Below are 24296 nucleotides of genomic sequence, written 5' to 3'. Positions count from 1 at the left end.
TGATGACCTGTTGGAAGGGAGGAGGTTAACCGTAGTGAGTGGATACTGTATTAATACTAACAAACTAGAACTGTCTCACTACTCTGCCTTTAGAGATAAGGAAGCTTGCTGGAGCTCAGAGTTTAGGTCACACGGCTGGGATTCAGACCCAGATCTGTCTGCTTCCATGCTTACTATCTCTTCGTGATGTCTTTTCCTGTGCATGATGGAGAAATTGTTTTGAGTGTTCAGGGCTCATATAAAAAATTTTGAAGGCAATATTGATTATTTGGTCATTGTGTATATTTGCATTTTCTGATAGTACAGTGAGTGGTATTTATATATCCACTGTGACAATGTTTTGCAGGTATTATCTAATATAATCCTTATTTCCTAAGTGAGAGGCTAACCTTCGGAAAGATCGAATGATCACACAAATATCAAGGTGCGGAGTCAGGACCCTAACCCAGGACTTCAGATTTCAATGGTAGTTCCTGTCGTTTAGAACAGAATCTGTAGAGCGCAGGTCATACACTGGAGGCCTGCTTGCAGATGTGTCTGAAGCTGAAAAGACTTGCTAACATTTAAGAACCATGAGGAGATCTTGCTCTGCAGTGTATGATGTCAGTTTGGCTCAAATAAACTCATTTATATGAATATATATTTGAACCAGGAGATGTCACATAAAATCCTTGCATTCTGGCTTTTCTTGAAAAAAAAAAAAATGTGGAGATGTGGCCACAAGCCCAGACGTCAGTAGTAGTGGCCTGCTTTAGCCTGGCCCCAGTCTCAGTGGGTCCCAGCCACTTACACCCTGTACTCATTTATACACACTCACTTGGCCCTTAAAGACCTTAGATTTTGGATTTCTAGACCCTGCCTCCCTTGTCTGTCGAAACCACTCAAGAGGGGCAGCGCAGAGAAGTGGTGACAGTGGTCAAACTGAAGTACTTTTAGTGCCTTTCCTACGTTCAGAACTGAAATAATACATACCATTTAAAATCATCACCACCATTAAATAATGATTAGCATTCTGTGGTGCTTTACACTTTGCAAGGTGCTCTCACATGATTTCATTTCATGCAGTTGAAGCCTCTTATTTTCCAGAAGGGGAAACAGGCTTGGAGAGATTAAGTGATGAGCCGAAGGTCACAGGTTAATGAGCTGGAGAAGCAGGGCCTCCTGGGGATCTCTGTATTGTGGGAGAGCACTCATCAAGGGGCCTCTAGGCGCCTCCTCTGGGCGGTTCCCTGGGCTTCCATCTGAAGGCAGCTCCGTAGCCCAGCTCCTGAGCCTCTGGGACTGTCAAACTGCCTGTTGGTTACCTTGTTTTTCTTGTTACTCATGGTAGACTGTGGTGATAATCTCTTGTAAAAAGTATTGTATAATTTTTTGGTTATGTCTGAAACTAATATTTAAACTTAAAAATTTCCCCATTTTTCAGAGGTACTGAAATGCTTCATTTGGCTGTGCTGCATTCTAGAAAACTTTGTGTCTACTCTGTCTCAGGTAAGAAACATATTTTTCTAATACCAAATTTCTGTTAAAAATTGTCTTTTTATTTATTTATATATTTTTACATTTTTATTTTTTATTTCTTAAATATATTTTATTGACTATGCTATTACAGTTGTCCCAATTTTCCCCTTTTGCGTCCCTCCACTCAGTACCCCCATTCCTTCTAGCAATCCGCACCCTCCACCCCTTAGTTCATGTCCATGGGTCATGCATATAAGGTCTTTGGCTACTCCATTTCCTATCCTGTTGCCCTGTGTGTTTTGTACCTACCAATTTGTAGTTCTTAATCCCTGCACTTTCCCCCGATTCTCCCCCATTCCCCTTCCAGCTGATAACCCTCCATATCTCCATAATGATCTCCGCATCTATGATTCGGTTCCTGTTCTGGTTGTTTGCTTTGTTTTTTATTTTTATTTTTTAAATGATTTTATTTATTTACTTGTAGAGAGAGGGGAAGGGAGGCAGAAAGAGAGGGAGAGAAACAATGTGTGAGAGGTACATCAATTGGTTGCCTCTTGAACGCCCCCAGCTGGGGACCTGGCCCACTACCCAGGTGTGTGCTCTGTCAGGGAATTAATTGAACCAGTGACCTTTCAGTTTGCAAGCCTGCACTCAATGATCCACTGAGCCACACCAGCCAGGGCACTTAGTTTGTTTTTTAGATTCAGTTGTTGATAGTTGTGAATTTGCTGCCATTTGAATGTTCATAGTTTTTATCTTCTTTTACTTGTATAGTTCCCTTTAACATTTCATATAATAATGGCTTGGTGATGATGAACTCCTTTAACTTGACCTTGTCTGGGAAGTACTTTATCTGCCCTTCCATTCTAAATGATAGATTTACTAAGAGTAATCTAATAGAGTAATCTAGGTTGTAGGTCCTTGTTTTCGTCACTTCTTGCCAGTCCCTTCTAGCCTGCAAAGTGTCTTTTGAGAAATCAGCTGACAGTCTTATGGGAACTCCTTTGTGGGTAACTATCTGCTTTTCTCTTGCTGCTTTTAAGATTCTCTCTTTATCTTTAGCCCTTGGCATTTTAATTATGATGTGTCTTGGGTCCTCTTTGGGTCCAAGTTGTTTGGGATTTTATGTGCTTCCTGGACTTGCATGTCTTTCCTTCACCAAATTAGGGAAGTTTGTCCCTCCCTTCCTTCCTTCTTTTCTTTCCTTTCCTTCCTTCCTTCCTTCCTTTCCTTCTTTTCCTTCCCTTCCTTCCCTTCCTTCCCTTCCTTCCCTTTTGAGAATAAAGGGGTTTTATTTTTACTTTCCCAAGGGAGGGAAAGGGCTAGGTGTGGGGGGATACACCAGCCAGGAAAGTGTTCTTTCATTACTTTTTCAATTAAGTTTTCAATTTCATGGTCGTCGTCTTCTGGCACCCCTATGATTCAGATGTTAGTACATTTGGAGATGTCCCAGAGGCTCCTTAAGTCTATCCTCATTTCTTTGAATTCTTTTTTCTTCTTGCTGTTTTGATTGAATGCTTTTTTTCTTCCTTATGTTCAAAATTGTTGATTTGATTTTTGGCTTTATCCCCTCCACTGTTGGTTCCCTGCAGATTTTTCTTTTATTTCACTTAATGCAACCTTCATTTCTACCTGGGTCTTTTTTATGCTGTTGAAGTACCTAATGAGTTCTTTGAGCATTCTGATAACCATTGTTTTTGAACTCTGCATCTGGTAGGTTGCTTATCTCTATTTTGTTTAGTTCTTTTTCTGGAGTTTTGTTCTGTCCGCCCCCCCCCCCCCCCCACTTGGGCCATTTGCTTTGTCTCCTCAATTTGGTAGCCTCCCTGTACTTGTTTCTGTGTATTAGGCAGAGGTGCTTTGACTCCTGACTTATTAGTGTGGCCTATTATAGAAAAGCCTCACCTGTAAATTGTGTGGGGCAGAGCCTTGGGTAATCATCAGGACAGGGCAACCTATTTCACCGCCTTGTGGCTCTGTGTGGGCGAGCGCTCAATAAGGGCACAATGCCACTGCCTGGCTTCTGGAGATTTTCCCAGGAGGAAGCTGTCTCCCAGTATTCTCCCTGTTGTCAGTCACTTCACTTTCTGCCCCTATGTCACTGGTGCCCTTCCAGCTGTTGCCCTGGTGCTGAATCCCAGAGGGGGTCAGTCTGCATAAGTCCTAGGACCTTTATGGGCCCTTTAAGAGGAGTCTCCTGAGAATCCTAGAGTTTCTTCTGCTTCCCCAAACCCCACTGGTTTTTACAGCCAGAAGTTTCGGGGACTTACCTGTCTGGTGCTGGAACCCTGGGCTGGGTGATCTGGCCTGGGCCTGGGATCCCTTGCTCCCGAGATATCTCTCCTGATTTTTATCTGCCACACGTGAATGTAAGACCTCCTGTTCTGCCGCCTCTCCACGCCACTTTGTGTCTCCATGCCTCTCCGCTCCTCTCCACTTCTCCATGTGTCTCTGCCCCTCCTACCTGTCTGGATGAATGTGGCTTCTTTAAATCTTTGATTGTTAGACTTCCATATAACTCGATTTTCTGATGAATCTGGGTGATATTTGCTTTGTAGTCTAATTGTAATTTTTACTGTGGTTGTGTAAGGAGGCGAAACGTGTTTACCTATGCCTCCATCTTGACTGGAAGTCTGGGCTTTTGAATATTATGAAGGAATAGATATTCTCTAATGCTGACTTGGTAGGGAACACAAGACATTCAGTTGAAGGTTTTCTTTTATTTTTTAAAGATTTTATTTATTTTTAGAAATAAGAGAAGGGAAGGAGAAAGAGAGGGAGAGAAACACCGATCAGTTGTCTCTTGCATGCCCCTAACCAGGGACCTGGCCTGCAACTCAGGCATGTGCCCTGACTGGGAATTGAACCAGTGAACTTTCATTTCATAGGCTGGCACTCAACCTATGTGGTAACAGAGAAGGAAAAAGAAGGGAGAAAGTAACACGAAGAGAGTAATAATGAGCCACTACCAATTGCCTCAGCACTGCCCGGAAGTTAGTTCACTCATTCATTCAACAAGTATGCCTACCACATACTTGTTAGCATTTCCCCTTTGTTCATTTGTTCTTTTGGGTGCTTAGGCTGTTACATTTTCTCGGTCTGCTATTTCTGTGCATACTTAAAATTCTTGTAGAGGGTTCCTTGTAATCCCCTTTCTCTCAAGAATTATGTCCAGGATTGCTCTGACTAATAGGGGCCAATTCTGAGTACTTAGGACACTTCAGTCTTAAGGAATATTTAATAGTGATAACAAATTCATTAGAGGCCGAGTCATAGTGGTTTAAAGTACATTTTCTTTGGTGAACCTCAAGTGCTTTTTCTTTACAATTCCACCTTCTTGGCCTCTGGCTTTCTTCACTCAACTGACCTATAGGCAGTTATCTGATGCTTAATCGGGTTTCATTCTCAACACTGTTCTCAGGGTGCAAGAATGATAGTTAAATGTGGAATAGTTTCAGCATTTTGGCCTTTGTTAAATATAAAAGGTAACTTAAAAAACTTTGTTTCAGTTATTAGATAAATTTTATTTCAAGTTGAGAGAGTTATTTTTATGGATATCAATATTGGGAAGTTTTTTTATGGGTACTATAATAAAGCCAAAGAAAGCCAAAGTCTGTGGGCCTATTCCTTATCCAAATAATACGCGTCTTTGGAGTTTGCTCTAAATGGAAGCTTTTAGGATTTGGATTTCTCACACTCCTTCTCTTGATTTGGGCTTTCTTTGTATTTTGCTTTCATCTCAAATACTGATTTGTTTTCCCTTTCTCTGAGCTGGATATTGTTAGGCAGTCTCTTTCTGGGGTGAAGGTCGGTTGGGTTCCTAAGGTGGGCTTGATAACTGGCATGTGGTATGTGGTAGGAATACTTGTTGAATGAATGAGTGAACTAACGTCCGGGCAGTGCTGAGGCAATTGGTAGTGGCTCATTATTACTCTCTTTGTGTTACTTTCTCCCTTATTTTTCCTTCTCTGTTACCACTATCATTTCCTTCTCCACTCTTTTTATATCAGAGGCCCTGGATAGTACCGCTCAAGGTCATTGTGAAACATTCTCATTGGTTGCAGGGTAGAAGATGTTGCTCCTCCTGGTGGAGGGCAAATACTGAGTGTTGCAGAGTCAGTGGGAAGGTATGGTATGGGCTGCCTCATTGCATGAGTCCCGTTCTTCTTTTGTTTTCCCCTGTAAACCTGTTGACTGCTAGGACTCTTACTAATTGTGTTACACGGACCATGGAAGAGGAAGTCTTGGCCACCCTCACCCCTGAATACTTCGGAGAGAATTGGTCCCTTCTGGGGGCCCCGTGGTGGCTCCGAGAGGGCAGGAGAGGGAAGCATGCTGAAAACTAGAAACTAGGTTGGACTCTTGGCCTTCCCTGGTCCCGCTTAAACGAGGGCCCAGAGAGACAGCAGCCTTTAGAGCTGCACTCAGGCATAGAGCAGAGTCGGGGGTAAAATGTGTACGTTTATTAAAAAAGCCCACTGAAAGAAACTGGCATGTTTGCTCAGAACTTGTTTATGGGACATGGGTGTCCTCCTTCAAATCAGTGTTGAAAATGAAAGTTTCTCATCCCGAGAATGGTGACTTTTATCGCTCTTTTGTGCAATGCATTCGTTCACAAGCTGTGTGTCCTGTGGGGATGAACAGGCATCCAGACTACCTTTCCTTACGCCCGCCTCCCTTCCCTTCCCCGTCTCTCATATCAGCAGCCTCTCATAATATTCGTAGTCTGACCATTTGTATATTTTTCTGGCTTGGCTTAAATTCACAAGCAAGGAAGTTCATGTTTTTGTTCTTGAAAAATGTTTCTTGAAGTTCCTGACTGAACTTTTACCTAGCTTTTACTGTAACAGGGGATGCATAAACATTCTCTAGTTTAAGCGAAACCACTGGTGTCAGCAGATGCAAGTGTTGCTGAACTTGACATCCTTACCCCCAAGCGCCCCTCCCCAATTATTTTCTGTCTTCTTTTGCACCCTGTGTGTGGCTAAAAAAGATTTGAAGCAAACTAGAGGAGGCCTCCGGGACACACCGGACACCCCTTAGTAGTCAGAGGCTGCTGTGCCAACTTCGTTTTGGTGGGTGAGTGCCGTCAATAGTGCACTTACTCTGGGCAGCCAGCAGGCTCCCGCTGACCTGAAGGTAGCCCACCTTGTCAGATGCAGGGAAAGAGAGGGTCAGGTGTCACCTGAGGTTCCTTTGGGCTGGGCTTCAGCTTCTGAGTAAGTGGTTACAGATGCGTGAGCTTAAGCCATACTGATCTTGTCCTCTTAAATTTTCTTTAAACTTGTGTACTTCTCAACAAGCATTTACTAAGCATTTGACATATTTATGGAATTTTAATGTTTGCCACAAGAGGGCAAAAACATGTGGTTCCTTACTTTTGACAGGCTTATATAATCTAATTTGGTTATTTAACACAATGAACCTTTTAACTTACTCTGTAAAGGTTTTTATTTCCTTTAACATCATTAGATTTCTCAACAGTTACTTAAAATGGCTCCAAAAACTGTTGTCAGGGTGACCTTTGATTTCTCATAGGATTTTTAAAGATTTAAATCAGATTTTGTTTATATAAGGTCAAACAGCACAAAAGTTCTAATATCCATTTACTTTCTAATTGATGAAACTTTACAATAACTTTAGCTATATGTAGACTGTAATTATAGGTATTACTTACTATATTCAGTCCGTATCTTCAAGATCAAAACTTGTGTAAGTAATTTCAATCTTATGTCATTGGTGCTTCTCTAGGAAAAAAATGGCCAGAAGTTTTAGATTTTCAGATACCACTTTTATTATAAGATGGTAGCTATGGCCACATTGCCTCTTGTTCTCTATGGTCGCACTGCTAAGTTTTAAAGTGCTGTCACCTGAAATGTGAAAGGTTACCAATGTGCGCGGTGCACTGTCAGACCACAGGCCCCAGTGTCACGGCAGGTCTGCTTTGTGTAGTGTCCCCCACTCAGCCCTGCGCCCGCCGACCCTTCGACTGGCGGGCGTCAGCTCCTTCCTTCCTCAGAGGGTGTGATCTACTTTTGGGTGAAGAATGAAATTTGTAATTTCTGTAGGGACAAACCCAATGTTTCTTGGAACTTCTTTTTCTTAGGTTAATGCTGGGAGTTATTTGGTTGGTGGCTCCCCGCCCCCTCACCCCATGTGGCTGGTGTGGTGGTCATTCCCCCTAAGTCGTTACCTTGCTGGTTTCACTGCCGTTTCCACTCCAGAAAGCTTTCATCTCCTATCAGGGTTAGCTGGCAAATTTGAGTCTTTCTCTTTTTTTATTTTATTGGCATGCAAAGCCTATTATTATTATTTTCAGGGGCATAGATCTGAGTAGAAGTGATTGTTCCCCAAGAAGTCCTTCCCTGGTAGTTTTTCTCTTTCAACACTCCTCCACCTTCCAAATGAGTAAGAAAGGCCAGGCTGGGAAAGGAGGAGGTGGAAGTGACATTCTTCATGCCACTCTCCTTTGGGAAACTGTCACTGGCTCACCAATTCCCCGGGAGTTGTTCAGTGAGGGACAACCAGGTACCAGGATGTGTAGGTCTGGATCTAAAAGACCTAGTTTGAGTACTGTGTCCTTTACCAGCTGCGTGATTTGGGGAGAAATTTCTTAATTTTTTTTAATCCTCACCTGAAGACATGCTCCCTGTTTTTAGAGAAAGAGGAAGGGAAGGAGGGAGAGAGGGACAGAAACATTGATGTGAGAGACAAACATTGATCAGTTTGCCTCTCTTTTGCGCCTTGTGCCTGACTGGGGATTGAACCTGCAACCTTTCAGGTTAAGGGATGATGCTCCAAACAACTGAGCCACACTAGCCAGGACTTAAATCTTTTTGAATGTATGGTGCCTCAGTTCTAAAATGGAAGTAGAAATGTTTGTATTCTTACAACCTCAGGGAATGTTGGTCAATCCTTTTGGACAAAAAGCAAATGCTCCTGTATACATACATGTCTGTATGTACACATATCATCTATATTTAGGTTGTTTTAATGATCTAATACTATATAGTTTGGGGGCTGCTTTATTTGCTTTATGATATATTAAATTTTTTCTTTAACTTTTTCATTTTTGAATGAATGAGAAAGATGTGTCTTTGTGGAAAAAGCTGTATTCTTAATCCGTTTTCTTTTGAACACCTCTTTTAACCCCAATGTTTCCAGCTGATCACTGGGATATAGCTTCAACTGTAAGTACTCTAGAAAGGCCAACAAATACAGAGTAAAATATGGGTAAATAATCTTTTCTGATTTGGAAAGAACCAGAAAGTGTTTATAGCACATATGATTTGTGAAATGCAGAGAAAGCATCCTTCTTTGTTTTTAAGGAGATTCTTCTTGTCAGACTTAAAATAAAACATCACCGTCCTCTTGCTGAGGGCAGCTTTAGAAAAATCTCCCCATTAAATTAGAAATATAATGCATTAGGGCTTGAGTATTTTGAGAGCTGGGACAGAAAATTGAATTGCTTGTGAGCGTGGGGAATTTTTTCCTTAGACACTTTGAGTTATATCTTTGCTCTATTATTGCTTGTAAGGGCAAGGAACTGCATCTCATTTATTTCAGAACTGAAATTGGAAGGTTCTGTTGTTATTTAAATAATCGCACTTTACTTAGACACGATGAAAATGGATAGTAAAGTGTTTCCCAGGGTGCATTCCGTCCAGTGGTACGATCCAGCTGGGGCGGAATTGCTTTTCCTGTGCTGGCGTTCTTCGTCCTCTGTGTGGCGGTGGTTCATAACACGCACTGTTTCAGTGCTTGGTCACTTAAAAGTTTTTGAAATCCAGTTACTTGGAATTGGTGTGGAGGATGAGAAGAAGTTAGTATTTTTTAGTGTAAACAAATACAAAGCAATAAAAGGATTTCTTTTTCTCCTTAGGAACCTCGGGCAATGTGGAACATGGGAACCAATATCAGATCAAATTGATGTACGAACATAATCTTCAGAGAACGGCCTGCAACATGACTTACGGGTCATTTGGTGGTGTGAAAGGTAATTTGCATTTATTTGTGAGCATGTTATTGCAAGTACCAGATTTAGAATGCAGCAGGTCCTCAGATAACACATTCGTTCAATGTTGTAACGTTGATGAGATGCCGTAGAAATTTAACTTGTGTTTCTATCAGTTAGCCGTTGGTGAAATTGGTCCCATTATATGTTGTTTCGCTTACAGTTGAAGAACCTATCTGTGATGTTAAGGGAGAACGTATTTGGCCATGTAGAAATGGATGATTATATTATGTGGTATGAATCTCAGAAAGAGTTAAACATGTTTTACCAAAAGCTTTTCAAATACCCAAGCAAAATAATATGAAGGAAAAACTTTAAACATGAGTGTGTTTGATTGTCTTATAACCAGCACTTTTATATGGTCTATGGAGACATTTCTAAAACTGACTCTTCTTTAGATTTTGTCTTTCATTCATCAGAGGGCTCGTAGAAACGGAGCTTTCTAGTGGTGGAGGTGTGTGCCCCCCTCTCGGTGGAAAAAGGGGTTGATCTCACTAAAGGTCCCTGCTCTGCCTGCTCTAGTGCGGGCCAGGCTGTGGAGTCCTCTCTCCGCCCACCAGGGCCTCTCTGCACAAGGGCTCCTGGACCTGGGGCCAGGAGAGGCTGAAATGCAGGCCTGATCCTGCTCCTCAAGCCATGCGCCCCCAGAGGAAAGGTGCCTTTTCTAATTGTCACAAAGCCATCACCTTTACCAAGAACAGCCCAGTGCGGCTGGGTTCCTCTCACCTTGGGGGTAAATTTTTCTAATTAGCACAAAGGCTACCTGCAGTGCCAGCGCCCTAGTCCCAGAGTCTCAGAGTGCCTGGAGTTTGGTGCTTGCTTGTGGGCGCTGGTGCTGTTGGTGCTGGAGGGTTTTTGTGTAGAAGCTAACGCCCTTCACTCCTCCAGGACGGTGTCGTCAAGCTGTGGTGCTCACTGGAGGGCCAGCAGCCCACTGGTGATGCACACTTGTGTGATTTTGTGCGGCCCCTGCAGAATGTGTGACTAGGGATTTTATAGCACGTTCACCCTTTTCTGGCTGCTGTTTGTATGAGTTGATTAGCCATTGTATTAAAAAGTAGCCTACCTATTTTAGATTCTTCTTTAGTGACAGGAAAAAACGACTTTATGTTGGAAGTATCTTTCATTCCTGTGAATTTAGTTTTTTAAAGAAGATTTTATTTATTTATTTTTATAGAGAGTGGAAGGGAGGGAGAAAGAGGCATCAACGTGCGGTTGCCTCTCACACGACTCCCACTGGGGACCTGGCCTTCGATTCCCAGGCCTGTGCCCCAACTGGGAATTGAACTGGCAACCCTTTGCTTGGCAAGCCTGCACTCAATCCACTGAGCCACACTGGACAGGGCCTGTGAATTCAGTTTTGTCATACCTAGAGGTGAATGCAAGGAATGGGTGAACTTGAGTACACCAGTTAGCAGTTGGGGGTGTTTCAGGTGGTAATGTGCAAAGAAACTGTTTGAGTAATTGATAGGAAATGATACAAAACACTAGGCTGGAATGCATAATTGCTTAACTTGAGTAACAGGAATTATTTGAGAAACGTGGGCGATGTCTAGGGTTAGGTGAATAGAGGACAGAAGGAGCTAAAATTTGATGAGAGGCTAACTTCACTCAATGAAGTGTCCTCTCCCAGCCTCAGCTGTTGGAACTGATTTTCACTGTTCTTTAAAAAAAATGTCTGACATGATTGGGAGACCTAGGCCTCCCTCGTTTAATTGACATTTTCAATTCTTTTTTTGCCTACAAAATCCCCAAAAGCCAAATTGCTAAATTCTGTATATCTGAAATCCAAAAATTAAGACACGAGAAAAAAGTGCTTTGGCTAAATGGGAATAAGGATTTTTTTTTTGGTAGCATCACGACAATTCTTTAGATCACATGTTAAATGTCCATAAATGTTTTATGGATTGCACTGTCCTTTTAATTTTATTGTCAGGCCAGGTAATAAAATTAAAAGTTTTAAATTAATTAAAGAAAAATAAATTATTTGATTTTGTGTGACATTTTTGCTGGATTTAATAATGGTTTTCCAAACCAATAGAGAGTCGCTGTTTTGAAAAGAACAGATATATTTGTATTTATATGATACCTTCTCTTAGTTCTTAAATGATGCCTTACATTTCAAAAGTATCTTCAGAAGAAACAAGAGGATATTCTGACATGTTTTACTTTCCTGTGGTTGAGCAGAATATTACAGTTTGAAACAGAGAAATAGCTGAGTAGCAGAAGGAATTTTTCATTTCATGAGTTTGAAACACTTATCATTAAGGTATCTCCAAGAAAACATGAAAAGTTGTGGGGTGGTAAATTAGTAAAAATTAGCCATATTGGGGAGGTTCCTGGGGGGATGGGGAGTTATTGCTAATGGGTTTCTTTTTGGGAAGATGGAAATATTCCAGAATTAGATTATGGTGATGGTTGCATAGTTCTGTCAATATACTAAAAACTATGAAGTTATATTCTTAAAAGGGTGGTATGTAAATGACATATCAATGAAACTTAAAAAATTAGCCATGGGTTAAACCTAATGCCAGAGAGGTTATGGTAGTCTCTGTCCTACATTGCTCGTGGTCATATGGAATGATACATTTTTATGAGGCAGCTTGGCTATTAAAAGCCATGAGAATGTTCTTGGGTGCTGAAATGTGATGGATGGGAATGTATGTGAGGAAATGATCCAAAAATGTGGAGTAGTCACATCAAGTTGCCATGTATTGATTTATTTCTTTCCTCTTTCTATCCTCCCTTTTTTCCCTTTGTATCTACATGTGTGCATTTATTTGAAATACAGAAAAATTAGAAGTGATTACATTGTGTAATAGAGGAGAATGACTAAGTTTTGATGTGTGGATTCAGTGGGTTATTATGAAGCTATTAAGATTAAGTTTTGTTTGCTTGAATGGATATCTTTGTCTGTCTTTCTGAGTATATCATTAGGATAGACTGTAGGAATAGAGTTATTCAGTCAGAAGGTTATAAAATATTTTTTCTCAATTTGGAATCTCAAATACTATGTAAATAAATTGTAAAAAGTACAGAATTTAGAAAGAAGAAAATAAAAGTCACTCCAAGATATACATATGCCAAAAGAAAGCCCATTTTCTAAGCCTGTCTCTAGTGTTTTCTTTTTCTTTTTAAAAAGCTTTTATTTATTTTTAGAGGCGAGGGGAAGGGAGGGAGAAAGAGAGGGAGAAAGACATCAATGTGCAAGAGATACATGGATTGGTTGCCTCTCGCAGGTCCTCAACTGGGCACCCCGCCCACAACCCAGGCCTGTGCCCTGGTTGGGAATCAAAATGGCGACCTTTTGGTTTATAGTCTGGTGCTCAATCCACTGAGCCACACCAGCCAGGGCTCTAGTGTTTTTTGAATGTATATTTTTCTAGGTGTGAGCAGATCATTCTCTTGCAGGGTTGTCCAACGTTCTGGCATCTTTGCACCACACTGGAATAAGAAGAGTTGTCTTGGGCCACACATCAAATACATTGTAACACATCATCACAAAATAATCTCATCACGTTTTAAGTAAATTTACGATTTTGGGTTGAGCTGCACTCATAGCCATCCTGGGCTGCATGCGGCCCATGGGCTGCAGGTTGGATACCCCTGTGTGAAAACTCCCCTGCACTTGATCTGAGTTTTAAAGAGGACGCTTAAAAAAATCCTCGCCTTTTACCTTCCTTGGTATTTATGATGGCTTCTTGTGGGGTTATTAAGTTGGGTAACTATGTTAGCAGTCCTCAAGAAAGGAATTAAGTAAAAAGGAAACCTGGCCGTATTTTAAACAAATGGAAGGCAGTGAGTTTTTGGTGTGTGCATCACAATGAACCACCACTAGATGGCAGTCCTCTACAACCTTGGGCCTTAGTTGGTACTGCTTTTGAGTAAAGTATCTTGAGGAATCAAAAATGGAGGAATTTTGATCCCAGCTAATACTTTGCCTTTTACTAAAAATAAATGCACTGTATCCAACTTGCAAAAAAGTAATGGAGTGTTTTTTTAAAACAATTAATTATAGTAGGTAATGTCTGAATATAACGTAAAAATGAATTCTAGGTATGCTTTTTAAATTTTATTTTATTATTATTATCATTATACTTTTTATAAGAGAAAGTTTATTTAGAAAGTCACAGAGGCAGCAGAAGTGAGGCAGCTGGGCTACATAGGCTCAGGAAGCAAGTTACAGAGGCAAAAGAAGGCCCTTGAAGCTTAGGAGAGAGAAAGGTAAAGGTAACATGCCTTTTTTTATTAGAGGGGGTGGAGGCAGGGGAAGGATTTACATCAAATCCTAATAGGCTCTTGATAAAAATGCAGCTTCAGCACTGACCCGCATGACTCAGTTGGTTGAGCTGCTACGTCCCAGCAAAGGAAAGGCTGCCGGTTCGATTCCAATTCCGGTGGGCCAGGGCTCATGCCTGGGTTGTGGGGCAGGTCCCTGTTCAGCTCGCATGTGAGAGCCAACCAACCCACGTTTCTCTCTCACACTGATGCTTTTCTCCATCTCTTCCCCCCTTCTCCTCTTTCTAAAACTAAATAAACAAACTCCTTAAAAATGCAGGTTCTGATGCTGTAAGTCTGGAATTGCAGCCGAGAGCCTGAATTTCTGACCATCTCCCAGGTGATGCCCAGTCGCAGGTTCTAGACTGCTGCCATCCCGCCCTGACCAGCCGAGTGCGTATCACGTACCTGCCAGTGCTCCCAGTGCTTTACAGGTTGAGCGACTTACTCAGATACACTTCGTGAGGGGTAGCGGAGGGACTCCAGACTCTGCCTCCAGAAGCTTATGCTGTTAATCATACTGAACGCTTCCCTTTTTGGGCTGTGAGTAAATTTACCCTCCTTCTAATTCAGAAATAGACTGTCCCATTACAAAGGGGTGTGCTTTGGTTTGGCCACAGTTAGTGCCTAACTTTGATTCTTCATAGATTATGGAAAACACGTTGAATAACTTCTGGGTCAGATATTTTTTTTTTCAATTTCATTTTCTTCTGCTTTTTACAAAAATTTTTTTGGTTGGTGCTTTGCTTTATAGGAAAAGCACTCTCTTCCAATAATCAGAGAGGTTATAGGTGGGAGGGTAATATAGGATTTGAAACTAGCAAAATAAGTACTGTTTTTTAAACTTTTTTTTTTGCTTGTCTGTTAAAGAAATCTTTTGAAAGCACCTTTTATACATTTTCAATAACTCAAAGGTACATTCATTTGATGCGGTAAGGTTTGGTTTTACCCTCAGCCATGTGCAATGTTTATTAATGAGAAAGAAGTGATAAAGAAGTAGGGACTCTAGTTTTATGAACTAGTTGGAGAATATTTGCCTAGTATCTTCCATTATTCAGGCTACTACATACCATTCTAGAATTTAAATTACAACATTTTCCATATTATACATTTTAGAGGGAAATAACTGAAATGTCAATATTAATGGCTGTATTGTGCTTTTTTTTATTACAGAGGGGGTGGAGGGCAATGTCTTGAAGTTAAAAAGTGTTTGTAGTTTGTTTGATTTAAATCTAAGCTACTTTTTTTTTAAAGGGACTTGTGGCTGTATCTATAAAAATGTTAGTTTATCTTTGCTTCTTATGCTATTGACAGATTAGTGCTTGTAAAATTTAATGGGAGGCATAGCACAGGCAATGAAATTACGGTTTGGAAACATACTAAACAATTTTGAAAGGTGGATTTAAATTGATTTTAAACTATGTTAGTAAAATTGATGGAATTTATTTGGTTTGGTACGTTGAACTTGGTTTTGAGAAAAGGAACAAACGATAGTTCTGCCAGATTTTTCTCTTATTTTGTTTCATTGTGTCACTGAAGTTTCTGGTGGTTGTGGACTGGCATTTTACCTGGTTAACAAGCTTGCCATGTTAGAACAGTGCCATATCTGCAAAAGGAGGGTGTTGACGTTGACTGACAGATTGTCAGTGGTGGAGGGAAGAAAGAATGTTACTGTTTTAAGCTTAACGACTGCCTGCTCGTGCTTAGCTTGGTGAGATAAGCTACTTTATGCAGTCTGCTGTAATGTGTCTTGCTACCATCACGATAGTTGAGCAAGAATTTCCTTTGCTCATGTTTTGACTTTGAGACCCTGTAGTTAATTACATCCTCAGTTACACAAAATTTGCCCTGAAGGACTGTGACAGGTTGGTGAACCTTATCATGTATAGGACGAATTTTTCAGGTGTGCGACAGGGATGCTGGGATGAAATTGCTGATTTGTTGGAGATGTATGGGAATTTTCAGGGGCTGAAGCAAGTCTGGTGTGGGTGCTCCCTTGCATCATCTCGCCCTCTGTCTGTCAGTCCTTTCTTCCATCCATCCATCCATCCAGTGTGCATGCACTAAGAGCCTTCTGAGTCTCAGGTACTGTACTAGTTTTTTGGAGTGGATAGATGAATAAAAGACACTGTATATTCTCAAGAAGCTTAAACCTGGTGGAGGAGGGCAATACAGACTAAGAACTAGCTAAACCATAATAGAGATGGATATTACAAAGTTATGCTGGAGCCCTGGGGTTAGAGCAGCTCCCTCAGCCTGAGTGTGTGTGGGGAGGGGTGTGTGTGAGGGGAGTACATGAGGGTGGGTGAGTGTGCCATTCCCTTTTTTATTCCAGCTCTTCATTTTTTATCCACCTTGATCTGGAGGTTACTAATTCTAGATCCTTATACATGAGCAGTTGTGTGGCCTTTGGCATAAAGCCTGCAGTGCCCATGGGATGGGCCACTCAGATTTCTTCTGGGATAGTTTGTTCCTCTTAGGAAGTATATTTGTCAGACTTTGGAGCACTTTTAAAATTGTACTTTGATTTAAAAACCTTGGTATCCTTAGGCTACTAAGTTGATTTTTTACTTACAGCGGAAAGCCCTGAGTAAGGCAAAGCGGTCTCCGTAACTCCCAGCTGCTCTTTACTGGAGAAGGAGCGCATCCTTCTCCGGCACAAGGATGCACTGTGCCGGAGGGGATGCACTGTGCTGGAGAAGGATGCGCTGTGCCGTAGGTGCAGCGCAATGATGACGGTGTTGAGAATGACCGACTGCAGGGCAGGGATAGGAAGAGAACGAACACAAGAGATGGCCATTGAGCGAGAACAGTGCCAAGACAGCAGAGGGGAGGGGAGTCTGGAGTGTCAGAGGTCAAGCAGCCCGAGTGTTTGTTGAGAGGAAAACACCGGATTTTGCCACTTGGAGGTCGTGTTGATCATAAGTAGAGCAGTTTTAATAGAAGGATAGGAGTGTCAGTCCAGTTGCCCAAAGTGAGGACTGCATGGAGCAGAAGCAGAAATCCCGAAGGAAGGCTGTTTCGGGAAGAGGTTTGGCCAGGAAGGGAAGAGAGAGGGAAGGCCTCAGCTGGAGGCGCCCAGGCTCCACACCAAGGGGCCGTCTTTGAGGACGCAGGGAGCCTCCCGCGGTATTTCTGTAAGGATGGACTGGAATGCATTTTTAATGAAAAAATATGCTGTTTGGATTATGAAGAGCCAGTTTTTTCCTCAAGATTTTATTTCTTATCACATAATTGGTGCTGCAGTCACGTCGAATTGCCTTCTTTTCACGATGAATTTGTGGTTTATGGAAAAAGGCTTTTAAATACTTCATTAGAGATTGTGACCATCATATGGTTCTTGGTTCTATTTTCACCCGTCTCCAACAGTTTTTGCTTTCCTCTTATTTATTTATTTAATCCATCTTTTTTTAAAAAGAGATTTTATTTATTTATTATAGAGGAAGGGAAGGAGAAAGGGAGAGAAATATTGATGTAGGAGAGAAACCTTTGGCTGTGTCCTGCACTCCCTGAACCAGGGTCCCGGCCTGCAGCCCAGGCATGTGCCTGGCCAGGAATTGAACAGGTGACTTTTCGGTTTGTGGGGTGATGTACAATCCACTGAGCCTCACCAGCCAGGGCCGCATCTGTCTTTCTATATATTATCTCTCTGACTGTCTGTCCGTCTATCTATTATAGTTTTACTGTGGTAAGAATAATTAACATGAGATCTACTCTCTGAACAGATTTTAAAGTATAATACACTAGTGTTACCTATAGGCATCTCTAGGTTTCTTGATCATACATTTCTGTTTTACGTGAGGATATTTATTTTTTGAGTTTATTTGGTAATAGCCAACTCAAGTCTTAGAGGGCCATTACCACCAAAGCCCAGAATCTCCCAGTTTCTGCGTAGGCCACAATTCTGCTTTTCCATTGGGTGTGTTCCTGTTCTCTTTCTAACCTCGCCTTTGGTACCATGAGGATTCTTTTGACTGCTCTTGATAGTTGGCTTAAGCAAGGATGAGAAACACACTGCTTATCGTCATTTGCGCTCCAGTGTGATCAGATCTCTTGCTTCCGGTCCCTCAGACAGGCTCTTTCCTCCTGGTCCCACGATGGATGTAGCAGCTCTCAGTCTTACTTCTCCGGCTCTAGTCCACGTGAAAAAGTGCCCACCTTCCTCCGAGAAGGCTCAGCAAAGGTCTTTTCCCAACCGATTGGCTCTGGTTCGCCATCTCTGAACAGTCACTGTCAGCATTGGACTAAGAGTAAGGGTGGGTTAGCCCTCCTCTGACCGCTGAGACTATGGGTGGGGAGGAGCAGTTATTCAGTGGAATGGCGGTGAGTGGCCAGTTGCAGGATTTTGGAGCTCACCAAGGAACAAGACACAACTGTCAGAGGGCAGTGGCACACATGAACTTCATTTTGGGTGTGCTTTGACAGGGTTGCACATGAGGGAAGGTCCTCAAAGCAGGACACCTTCCACAGACAGTGACACAGGACAGCCACCCAGATGGGGGGGAGGGCAGGAAACCTCCAGGGGATGCAGGGCACCGAGTGGGGCCCTGTGCCGAGGTGACGTCACTCAGATGCAGGATGGGAGTCTCTGTTGGGGAGCTGTGACGGGCATCGGGGACTCAGTCTCTCACAGCGTTGGGACTTGTCTTCTCTGTGGCCAGCAGGTGTTGGGTGCAGCTTTGTAGGCTATGCTAAGCAGGCACATGCTATGTGGCTAGAAATATGTTAACCTGGGTTCTATTTAAAGCAATTGGAGGTCTAAAAATTTGAGTTGGGTATCTGTGGGCTTCGAGTTCAAGTCAGCCTGCTATGAAGAAGTAAATGGCATGGGCCCCAGATATAGGGACCACCTGGAACCCATTTATGTAACATTGACAAAAGAGAGTGGAGTGTGTGCTGGGCGGCCAAGAAATGTGCATGTCCACTGCATTTGATTTCTCTTTTCCTCCCAGAACTTCTCTGGTGCTGCTTTGGGACTGACGGGAGAGGCAGGCCGTGGTTGGGGGAGAGGGTGAGGGCCGGCGTGCAGGTGGTCAGAGGGCCAGGGCCGAGCCTGTCCTGGGTGCGCTCTGCCCTGGGCTGCACGCAGCCTCGTTCTGGCTTCATTGTGGGAGGCTTGAGGGCAACTGTTGCTCCAAATGTTTGTTTGTATGTAGAGACTTGTTGTAATTCTATTTAACTGAGTGCTTTTCAAGGCCATTTGTCATGTTTTTAGTCCTGGTGTGTGTAGATATGGCAGGCATGTCCCCAGATTCGTGCTAGAGAGGAACTTGCAGTACTTTGGGCATGATTTTTACTTCGCCGTCTCCTCCCTTTCAATACTCACGAAACCAACATGTGTATGCTCTGGTTGAAACAGTAACCGTGTTCACAAAGGAACACTTAAACACACGGGCCTACAGGACAGAGAAAGTAAACGACTCAGTGCCGTCGCCCAGACACCACCACCGACTGCGCACCAGGGCCCCGTAGACTGCGGGCCCCCTGCTCTGAGTGAGCCCACAGGAGTTTCATCGCGCTGGGGTTCAGCTGTGCGGCCATCGAAAGGGCACAACCATGGAAAACGTGTTTATCGTGTGAGGTCTGGTGCTGTGTTATGTGGAATGTAAGCAAGTTTTGGAAATAAATATGTTAAATAGATATATTTCTTAGAAAACTTTTACTTCATATGACTGTATCTTAAAATCAGTTAAAGAATTTATTAAATATTGGTCCCCATTTTGCTTCAGTTGTGAACACATGGATTTATTAGCAAAGGGAAAAAAAGAAATTACTTAGGTTTGTCTGTAAACAGCAGAAATAGCATGGTGTGTGATATTCCTAAATATTTGGCAGTAGATATATTTTACCTGTCAGTTCTTGCACTCCAAATCACACTAGCCTTTTCTTTAAAATGGAAAAAAATGTATATGGTGATTTAAAAACTATGCACATTTTATATTCTGGGAAACTCTTGAGCTATACGTGCTGTGTGTGTCAATCACACCTAGAGATTTCTGGTAACAGTGTCTGCAGGTGTGTGGGGAGTGCCCTGCACTGGTACCCTGGGACAGATGGGGAGTGCCCTGTGCCTGTACTCTGGGACTGGTAGGGGGTGCCCTGTACCAGCACCCTGGGACTGGTGGGGGGTGCCCTGTACCGGCACCCTGGGACTGGTGGGGGGTGCCCTGTACCGGCACCCTGGGACTGGTAGGGAATACCCTGTACCGGCACCCTGGGACTGGTAGGGAATACCCTGTACCGGCACCCTGGGACTGGTAGGGAATACCCTGTACCGGCACCCTGGGACTGGTAGGGAATACCCTGTACCGGCACCCTGGGACTGGTAGGGAATACCCTGTACCGGCACCCTGGGACTGGCGGGGAGTGGGTATAGCAGCACTTCTGACAGTCAATGCCTTCTGCTTGTTCGGTTACCTGGCCTAGTCAGGCTCCTTTTCCAGTCTGTATACTTGGAACAGTGCTTGTGAATGACTTCTGTTCCATGGAATTTGAGATTTACTGCCGTGAAGTCGTTCTGAGAGTCATTTTGCATCTGTTCCTTCACTTCCTGTCCACATCATGTGGACGGTCACAGGTCACTTGAGACTGGGTAGATGGCACCAAACCATGTCTGACTTGTTCACAGATTGTCCCTCAGTTATGACAGTGCTGATTTACATACAGAGCGTCAGGGTTTTGGTTCGGTTTTTATTTTGTTGGTTTAGTTCTGCAGCCTGCCATATCAGCCTGCTGTTGCCCTCCTTCAAAATTTAATTTATGTTCTAAACTGCTCAGTAGTGTGAAATGTTTTCCGAGAGCTGTCTTCTGGTTCTTGGCTCTGTTTTTACTTCTGTTTTTCGTACAGTACCTTCCTTTCTCCCTGCCATTTTTCTGCAGTGCGTTCGTGGGTTTGTCAGGCCAATCTCTTCTGGTCTTGCTCAGGCTCAGCCTGACCAGCTCTTGGGGGGCTAGTTTGTTTTTTAAGGAGCTGGTGAATTTCCCTTGCTTTGGCACCCCCCTCACCCCCACCCCCCTGCCCCCATCAGAGATGAGTTTGTTTTCCTTTCTGTGACATACCTTCTTGAGGGCTGGGTGCTGCTCAGTGTCTCTGGCCTGTCCCTTGTCTGTGGGGGTGGTAGGGATAGGAGGGGCAGGTGAAATGGGTGCCTGCCGCCGGGGCACCTTGCTGGATGATCTGGCCTTAGTCCTGTCTTCCGTGGTTTTGCTAAGTATCTCTAATCACTGTTCACGCCAGCTGGACAGTCTGTAGCCTGTTAATCTTGGAAGGTGGGGAGGATGTTCTCAGACTTCGGAGGTTTTCTTAGAGTCGGCTCGTTTGTTCCTTCCCCTGTTTGACGGGCCTCGCCAGAACCTGTTTGCGTCCCCACTCCCCCTCCTCTCCACCCCCACTTTTCTCCCGGCCCCTGGGGGTGTGTGTGGGACTAGGTGAGGCAGCTCCCCTCCAGCCCATCCTGCTCCCCGGACTCATCACTGTTGCTGGAGGTATTTCACCTGACTGCTATTTCTGTGGTCTGTGGCCTCTACTCCTGTCTCTTTTCACAGAAAATCACCAACAAGGGGAAAATTTGCTTTCCTTGTCTAGTAGAAAGGGAATGTAGTGAAGGCAGAGCTTCTGGCACTCCAGGCATTTCCATTTCACCAGGCTGTCTGCGTCCCCTCTGGGTCTTTCTCTGACTTGAGAGTTTTGGTAAGGTGTTTCGTGTTTCACAGCCTTTGTGGAGTTCGGAGTTCGCACCTTTGCCAAGGCTCTCAAGATTCTTGGAAACATTTCTGTTTCTTGACGGCTACCGTGTTTTTGAAGGTTATGGCGTGAAACTGTGTTCTCTCCTTTGTTTCACTGCTGCCGGAGCGTGTTTGCTATTCTCTGCCACGTACTCACTTATTGATTTGTTTAATACACAATATTGCATTTGAAAGAGTTTTTGAAAGTAGTCCTTGTACTGCCAGACTTGAGAATTGGGTGTTCAGGAAAGTTCTGTAGATTCAGCCATTCAGTTGTTTGGATGATTCTGGTGGACTCCTCGAAAGATAATCTTTAAAAAAAATTTTCTATTATATGATGTATTTATTTAGTATGGGTTGATTTCTTTGTACTTCATGTGAATATCTTTTTGCCAGATGATTCTTGGCTTTTAAATTGTGTGTTTTTTAATGTGATCCAGTTGTTGCTTTACTGTATGATTTATTCTATTTCTTCTAAGCTTAGAAAGTTTTCTCCCGTGCAGTTAAAAAAATTTTTTTTATTGCATTTTTCCCCATTACGATTTAGTCCCCTTATACCCCTTTCCCCGTCTCCTGTGCCATTTTTGATATTTCTGTCTTTTGTATTTTGATTTTCTAGCAGGAATTTTTGTATTATTTATAGAGAAGACTACGTGGGGAGAGAGCTAATATTTATTATCTCCTGTATTGCTATATGTTGTGCTGTTGCATGTAACCTGTAAGAGAGGTGACTTAATTGCTCTTTCCCAGACTGGGAAACAAGCTCAGAGAAGGTGAGGGTCTTGCTGCAAATCGTACCCGGACGTCGGGAGGCTTTGGACCCAGAGCTACCTGCTTCCAAAGTCCGTGTTCTTTCTAATGCACACCCCTTATTTAAGGGCCTTGCCAGTTAGAGACAGGGTCGGCGTGAAATCCGAGAGGAAGGGCAGTGAGGCATTTCTGTGAGCTTCGGGAGGGCAGAGGTCACGCCCCTCTTGCTCCACTGGATCTAAGGTTTAGTGGTCCTTGACGCATAGTGGATGCTGAGTAAGTATTTGTTGAGTGAACGAAGCCAAACAGCCATGAGATTGGACAGGACTGATGTTGCACACATTAGGCCTTAGGGATTATTTTTTCATAGAGAAAGATGTTAGCTAGCACCCTCATTTTAGCCAACTTCTGAGGTTTTTTCTTCTTTCACAAACACATGTTGAGCAGGTGCCCCAGTGCAAGGCTCAAGGTAGTTACCGCCTCCTACCGCGGCCACAGGGGAGGGATTGGGGGGGGGGGCTCCCGGATTTCCCACTACTCAAGTTCTCTCCCATGTGCCCAGAGGCGGCGCTTATACCAGTCAAGCTTACCGGCAGAAAGAAGGAGTTTTCTCATCTAGTCGGAGTTGTGTTTTCTGCATGTTATTCATCCTTTTGTTGTAATAATGTTCTTCTGCATCAAATGTGATATTCAGAATTACTGAGTATTAGTGGTAACATTCACAGATCGAAAAGTTTTAAGTTTTAAAAAATTATTTAAATCCTTTAATTTTTAGTATGAAAGACATTTCTTCTTCCCTTTAACTGTTTATCTCTCTCTCTCTTTTTTTTTTTTTTTGTGCCTTGTGAAAGCTCATTTTCCCTTAACTCTTCCAGTTCTTTTATTTTATTTTGATTTTTTTAGTCAGATAGAACTTTAGAGAATTTTTTCAGGGAGGGTTTAATGTCGGAGTGTAGACATACTGTGGGCATGGCGTTGACTATAAAGGTTGACAACGCAGTGGTCCCACGTTTGTGACCGAGGTGGAAAGAAAATGCTGCATAGAAAAGGTTCAATATGTTTGGAAAATAATTGTCAGTAAATGAGGTGAGCAGATTTTACCAATAATATATATATGAGTATGGTAGAATGTTTTTTAAACTATAAAAAAACCCCTTCTATAAGCTTGTATGCGATTACATTGTCACATAAATAAAAAATTTTGAATTCTTTGGAATAAAAAGCCCTCCAGAGAAAATAGTGAACTCCAGAATCAGTAAGTTGCCTTCTGCCTCACCTGGAGGATGAACGAAGAGCCAGAACGCAGCCTCGCTCTTTTGTATGGGGACGTTAGTGCTGATGAAAGTTGAACAGTATTTTCCCTCCAGGGCATCCACAGATAAGGTTTCGATAACCCTTGTTTCACCAGTGAACCATAAGGCCCTGTATTCAAATAGATGTGGTTGACATGCCAGAGAATAATGTTGGAGCAGAATTCCTATGGAGTGCTGGCCCCCGTTCCTTGCCTAACCATTAACCTGTAGGTGTTCTGTAATATTGGAGAACTTCCCTCATTTGTTTTTAAGATCATTTATGGATCCACAGTGACAAGTCTGAAGATCAAGGGGATAATAGGATTGCTTCTCATTCTGTGCTGGTTTTTCTCATATATATGGTATTCATTTATAGACTTTCTGGTCCAAGACCCATAAAACAATGTTACTTTCAAGCGGCGTCTTCCTGTATGTTATGTTGTATAAAACCTTTAGTTCCTGGGGGTAGGTTATAAAAGAGGATTCCCTGTTGTCTGCAAATTCATTTCTTATGTGGTCACTTAAAGTTGTTACTTTTCCTGAAAGGTGGGTTCTCATTCCTTTCCTACACACACTATAGATGTCCTGTGGTTAAATACTTCACTGCCTTCTATGGCTAACAGTGGGGAAAGGCTAAAAAGAATGTCTGAAGTTCCTTGGTGTTGTTTGAAAAAAATACTAGTTTCTTTTGTGGTGGCTGAATGCCAAGACCGGAAAAGTATTAATGGGAACGTCTGTGGTCAGGACTGCCTTTGACAAGACGGTGGTTAAATATGGTC

The 24296-nt window shown here is 42.8% G+C and overlaps 1 protein-coding gene across 2 annotated transcripts in view; it reads left to right on the top strand.

The window, feature by feature from the left end:
• BBS9 (Bardet-Biedl syndrome 9) overlaps nucleotides 1-24296 on the top strand; it is a 371651-nt gene that overhangs the window by 16947 nt on the left and 330408 nt on the right. For both annotated transcript variants that reach the window (XM_045197407.3, XM_024562968.4), the window contains exons 4-5: nucleotides 1424-1488; nucleotides 9341-9454. In XM_045197407.3, the coding sequence (XP_045053342.2) occupies nucleotides 1424-1488; nucleotides 9341-9454 (179 nt within the window). The remainder of the gene's footprint in view (nucleotides 1-1423; nucleotides 1489-9340; nucleotides 9455-24296) is intronic.

Source organism: Desmodus rotundus, chromosome 6 (genome assembly GCF_022682495.2).
Source record: "Desmodus rotundus isolate HL8 chromosome 6, HLdesRot8A.1, whole genome shotgun sequence".
NCBI lineage: Eukaryota > Metazoa > Chordata > Mammalia > Chiroptera > Phyllostomidae > Desmodus > Desmodus rotundus.
This window is presented reverse-complemented; position numbering and strand designations above follow the sequence as displayed.